Raw genomic sequence first — 6,094 nt, 5'->3', positions numbered from 1 at the left:
GGTCAGCTTCCTGTGGCTGGGATAATAACCTGCAGAGAAGAGAGGTTTGAGTGGATCTAGTCCCCTAGGTGTTCCATTGGCACGGCTAGCTGGGGACACTCTGTCTGCCACTCTCCCTCACCACTTCCAATGATTCAGGAAACCGCAGCGCACCACATTGCTGGGCTTGGAAGACGCCTTTGGTTTCGTGATAAGAATGAACGAGCCGCGGGGGAGTAGCACAGTACGTTGTTTCGCTGCCGATGGTTATTAAGACCCCCGTGATCTTTGCCGCACCTTCAGTCTTAGCTGAAACTGTTTTCGTTACCATAACACACAAGTTCATTTTTAGTCTTTCCTCAGAATCAAAGCGTAAAGGAAATGCAGGATTAAATAGTCCTTGGGGTACTTTTGTTAAATGTGCAGGTCAGTTTTTTTTTATTTTTTTATTAAAAAACAAAACAATGGCTGGACAACACCCACCACCTTAAATGGCACTGTGACATATCTTAAAAAAGAAAAGAAAAGTTTTTTAATACAGTTGAACTCATGTCCTGTGGAGCTTGTTGGCTCAGTCAACTGTACAGTTAATTAATATATTCCCTTCAGTCACAGTGTGTATAACTGTACCATGTTAAGTTTTCATATCAGGGCAACTTCTCGAACTTCACACAAACTGTTTTAAAATTTCTAAAAATGAAATACAAAATCTGTGACCTACAAAGAAAGGGTAATACTTTCAGCAAGCATATTGGCAAAGTAAATAATTGTGCGCACTGGAAAGAAAAACCTCCCTCTGCTGCAGAACGGTGGAATCATCTGATAGAAATGTTAAGATTAGAAGCAATAGGATATGGGAGAAATGTATATCAAAACTAATCCAAATGTGCTGAAACTTGCTCAGGACCATAATAATGTAGCACAGTCTCGGGGTATATGGAGTCTGTTTGTCTGTCCGTCTGTCTATATATATAGGGAACGGCAAGTACAGTTGTGATGACACATTGGTTGACTTTCACCCCTTGAAAGTCTGTGACAAAATACCAGGCAGCTTAGTGAGAAAAAGACTTAATTAGTGAAATTGGAGCTCAGGTGTACTGTGAACCGGTACACATTCCCGTAGTGTGATATTCTGAGCGACGGTGTGAACCGGTACACATTCCCGTAGTGTGATATTCTGAGCGACGGTGTGAACCGGTACACATTCCCGTAGTGTGATATTCTGAACGACGGTGTGGCTTTCTCTTGTTTCAGATGCGCTGAAGCCCTTCTTGGAGCTGCACAGTAACATCCCGGAGGTTGTCTACCTGACAGAAGGAAGCAAGCTTATCATCCCTTGCAGAGTGACTGCGCCTGACATCCCCGTCACGCTAAAGAAGGTAGGTCCCTTATCAACAGCATGTCCTGGAGCTGGAGAACTAAAACCAGTCATCAACTTTACCTGCATCTAGGAATGCAGTTCCAGCTCCTGAGTTTGTGTATGTGTGTGATCTTTATGAGGCTTTGTGATCAGGGGTATTTTATTATTTAATTGTAGTGCATACTGATTCAGAATGCGTACTGTATATTCGTAGTAATGAAGGATTCTAAATAGCATGCTTTCGTTTTGGGGAACATTAGTTTTCGTTTAACTGAACCTGCAGAAATAGGAAAAAATGTTATGATTGAGTGAAGGTACTGTGCTGTAAAAACAACTCATTTTACCAAAGGATTCGAAGTTCGGTAACACTTTTCATTAAGAGCCTCTAATTACTGTGTATTTACATAGTATTTACTTAGTAAAAACATGTGTACTTACACATAATCACAGTGTTATTATGCATAGTTACAATGTACTTAATGTGAACATTGTTTTGCATGATATAATCCTAACCCTAACATTTTGCACAATGGTTAATCTGACCTAAATTATAAAAATGTCATTGGAAATCAACATTGGTTCATTTAAAATGATACAATTTGCAACTTGAATTAAGAACCCATCAATGGATGGAGTGTACAGTACATGCAATCATATGTTGGGAAGGACAAACTTCAGTTGCTTATTCACACTCTAGTCTTGTGCTGCACTGAGGCTGGAAATCAAATGTTTCAGACACGTTTTATTTTGCGGATTGTACAGTGAGTGTTTTATTGTCAGCTTGCGGGTCTGGCCCGTGAATCGCGGGTCACTTTGGTGGTCTGGGATACCATTGAGCAGGATTCAGTCATCATTCCCTAAGTAGTTTGGCTGTTGTTTCAGTTCCGATCTAAGTGAAGAAGGACCTTCCTCTAACAGCACGCCATGGCGCTACTGTCTTCCTGTACCGCCAAGGGAGAAATAATAATAATAACACTTGTGACTGTTCATGAAGTCTTATCAGAGCTGTCTCTCCCCTGGAGCGCCGCAGCGACCTCGAGACTCTGGTAATGGCTTTACTTTTCCTCAGTCTCAAGTACCTTCTGGACTGCCTCCTGGAAAGGTCAGGAAATCTTCGCCTGATCATTTATTTAGCAGACGCCTTCACAAATGGAAGAATGCCAGACTGTCCTTGACACCTTAATGTTCCACAGGAGAAACAATATGTACTGCTGGATAAAACCACTGCTATATAAGAGAATGTGTTGTGTGTAGGGTGTCTCTTATTGTATTAGTGATGTCATCTTGTTGGGTGAGAGGCCCGTGAAGTGAAGCTGTCTGCTCACAATGTGCGAAATTATCTTTCTTAATCTCTGATACAATAAGAGATGCCCTAATTATAAATTATTATACACCATAAAAAAAGAAGATTGTGTTCAGGAACTACTATTGAATAGAAAAGTGTTGCAGTTTTTTTTTTTTGCTTTACAATTGTTCTGTAAGATCTGTGCACAGGATGACAGTAAGGTTAGGCTTAGGGTTAGGGCTAGGGTTAGAGGTAAGGTTAGGCTTAGAGGACCAGCAGAAGAAAATACACATACAAAAAAAGCAGGCAACACCCCAGACAGTCCTTGCATTTGCTTTCTCACACACATTGATTAGCCTAAATCCAAATTGTAATCCAACCATCTACCGAGCTACCAAATGGGTGCTGCTGCTCAGTTAATTGCAGATTATAAAAGAGCAATGTGTGATTAAAATGCAGTTATTACATATACAGTAGAATAAGATTTCTAACTAGGCTGTGACTCAGATTAGTTCAGGATCTCCTGGTTCCACTAGCCCAAATCGCCGTTTCCCGTCCAGTGTGTGCTGCGTTTAATATCTCACTGCAGTCAGGGCAGCTCATTCAGCATCCCTGATTGCTTTTTCATTGTCTTCGTTGAACAGAGGAGGAAAGTAATATAGATGAAGCTGGTAGGAAGCTCTGTTGCCACCGGGGTAAAGCTGGGAATACGCCTCGGTGCGCTTTCTTTCCGAGGTTTGCATGATTGCTCCCGTTTTCCTTCCTTAATTAGACTCAGAGGCTACAGAGGAAGTTTGTTTTAATGAGAGGTGGTGGGGGTGTTTTCAAAGGCCCTGGCTTGCATGTGAGCTGCTGGCTCTGATATCGCTCTTTTGAACAGGGAGCTTTTGGGTCTTTGCTGATGTGTATTCAACAGCAGATGACAGATTTTCCACAAGTCTAAGGCCTTACTGGAACTATACCAGTGGATTGTTTTTAGCTTGGCTTTGCAACAAAATATAGGCTGACAAACATGAATATATCTCAATGTATCTCATCTGAGATGCAACATTCAGCATTTGGCTAGATTCTCAAAGTTCTTTATCCCAAATCATCTGAATCTTTTTCAGAAAGGAAAAACTCATCAATAAAGTTCTCAGAAATATATATATAAATTTAGAATTGTAATCTGTGATTTTTGCCTTTGAAAAGAAAATTATGCTTGTCATGATTTACAACCAGATTCCTTTTTATTTGTAATGAGCCGTCGGTTACATTTATTTGTGAGGGGTCACCAAGTGGCTCACCTGGTAAAAGCACAGCCAGGTGGTGTGCAGGGTGAGTCATACAGCACAGGTTTGCGTCCTGGCTGTGCAGAGTCACCAATCTTCACTGGGGAATCCGAAGGAATCATCTTATTGGCTCTGGCGCTCCCGTGGGTTACAGAGGCAAAACCGACGGACTGTTTCTCCTCCTCACGCTACAGCGAACCCTGCTGGCCAGGCGCCCTGTGAGCTCAGAACGGACACTTGCAGGGCTGGCCTTTGTCCTCCAGAGGCAGGTCGCTCGCTAACATCTGCTCTCGAGCTCCTGGGTGTAGAAGAGGAAGCTGGCTTGGTCATGTGATAGCTAGTGCTATCTACTAGGAGCGAAGATATGTTTATATGTGGGATTCACACAATGAGGTTGAAATGTACTCATTAGACTGTACCTATCGCTAAACTTAGTGCTCCTGTATACCTGGTCATTCAATGATGCATGCTGTACCTTACTTGAATCATTGTTTCCTATTGAGAATACAATGGACCCACCTGTTTCCTCGCATCTCTGTGTTTTGTGTATCTTCAACCATGCCAAGTTCAGAGTACAATCAACAGATCTTATGTCATAATACTGGTGTTACATTAGCTGATCCGCTGTTATGATTATTGGGTACATTTTCCCGTACACACCCCCTTCCCGTAGATCTGCTTAAAGCATTGTTCCACAGGACTGCCTCTTTGATCCTCAGAGAGCTTTGGACACGCGACAGACTATGTGATTCATAGTTACATATAATGCTTAAACCACCCGTTACAGTTCAAACACATTCATAAATTCATAAATTCATAACAAGCTGTTTTCTTCAGTGTCTTAACCGTTTATTCTTAGGTTTGATCCCTTATAAAAGTTTACCATAATAAAATCCTATCAAAGTGTAATAAAGTATGGTGAAAGCATGGCAAGACATAGATAAGCATTGCAAAGACCAGCGAGGTATGGTAAAGTATAATAATGAGCATGGCAAACCAGGGTAAACTCTGGGAAATGCAGAGTATAACTTTTATAAGTGCTGGCGATGGTAATTCATTCATATTAATAGACTTTTAATCAGACACAGAATGCATTCGTTTATAAGTGTTGAGATATCTTGTATATCTTGAATGTACTGTATCTTGCATTCATTCAAATCCAACGACAGAATAACGGGTCAAATGGCACTGTTTAAATTTTGTCACATTGCTAAGCAGATGCAGAGTTTAATATAAGGAGGGTAATTCTCCAGATTCAGCTGTTCGGGTTTAAACATACTTTCTTTTCAATCCAATGTACTTGTTGCATAAACAGAACACCCCATGGATGTCTGTGGAGTGCTGTGGTTATTTCACTCATGAGGCTGGCTGTCCTCCTTCATGGAATAACTACAGTGCTCATTGAATGCTCACGGTGCTTCCTTTGTTCATTGTCAGCTTTCTGTTACGTTGAACCCCTTATTCTTTACTCAGAGGGTGGGGGACACACAGAAATTACAATAATATGATCCAGTGTTGTTTTACAGAACTGAGGATCTGACAAACCTTTTCATTCGTTGTTGCTTCAGTTCCCAGAAGAAAGATTGATCCCCGATGGCAAAAACCTTATCTGGAACAGCAAACACGGATTCATCATCCCTGATCCCACGTACCAGTTTATAGGACTTCTGTCATGCGAGGCCACCTCCAACGGGGTTCTCTACAGCACCAAATATTTAACACACAGACAAGGTTGGTCCATTTGCACGAGAAAGTAATAAATGTAAAGCAGGGGTGGCTAAAGCTGTCCCTTCCACTCCTGGTCTTTATTCCAACCCTGTTCTAAATTGTTTAATAGAACCAACTAAACCTGCATCCAGACCCTGAAGTAGATCATGATGTCATTTTACCTGTTAAACCTGGAGTGGAATTGCCCTCCAGGACCGGGATTGTTAAATGTGTTGTGATTGTTAAATTGTAAATGTGTGGCGGGGGCTCTCATGGTTCTTCATGCTTCTTTAACTTAGCAAATACAATCTTTGACGTGTACCTCAACGCCACTAACCCACTCAAGATGCTGAGGGGAGAGACGCTAGCAATTAACTGCACTGTTACTGCGGAGTGGAATGCCAGGGTCCAGATCACCTGGGACTATCCAGGCAAGGTGAGCATTACACTGGCTTGTTTAATTAGAACCCCAATCCCTCTATTTTAACTAAC

General features: G+C 41.6%; 1 protein-coding gene across 3 annotated transcripts in view; it reads left to right on the top strand.

Annotated features, from left to right (window-relative positions):
- LOC117407053 (vascular endothelial growth factor receptor 1-like) overlaps positions 1–6,094 on the top strand; it is a 59,598-nt gene that overhangs the window by 10,310 nt on the left and 43,194 nt on the right. For all 3 annotated transcript variants that reach the window (XM_059030710.1, XM_059030709.1, XM_059030708.1), the window contains exons 4-6: positions 1,234–1,358; positions 5,464–5,626; positions 5,902–6,038. In XM_059030710.1, the coding sequence (XP_058886693.1) occupies positions 1,234–1,358; positions 5,464–5,626; positions 5,902–6,038 (425 nt within the window). The remainder of the gene's footprint in view (positions 1–1,233; positions 1,359–5,463; positions 5,627–5,901; positions 6,039–6,094) is intronic.

This window comes from Acipenser ruthenus, chromosome 9 (assembly GCF_902713425.1).
Source record: "Acipenser ruthenus chromosome 9, fAciRut3.2 maternal haplotype, whole genome shotgun sequence".
Lineage (NCBI taxonomy): Eukaryota > Metazoa > Chordata > Actinopteri > Acipenseriformes > Acipenseridae > Acipenser > Acipenser ruthenus.
Note: the sequence above shows the minus strand (reverse complement) of the source record. Positions and strands in the feature narration are given on the sequence as shown.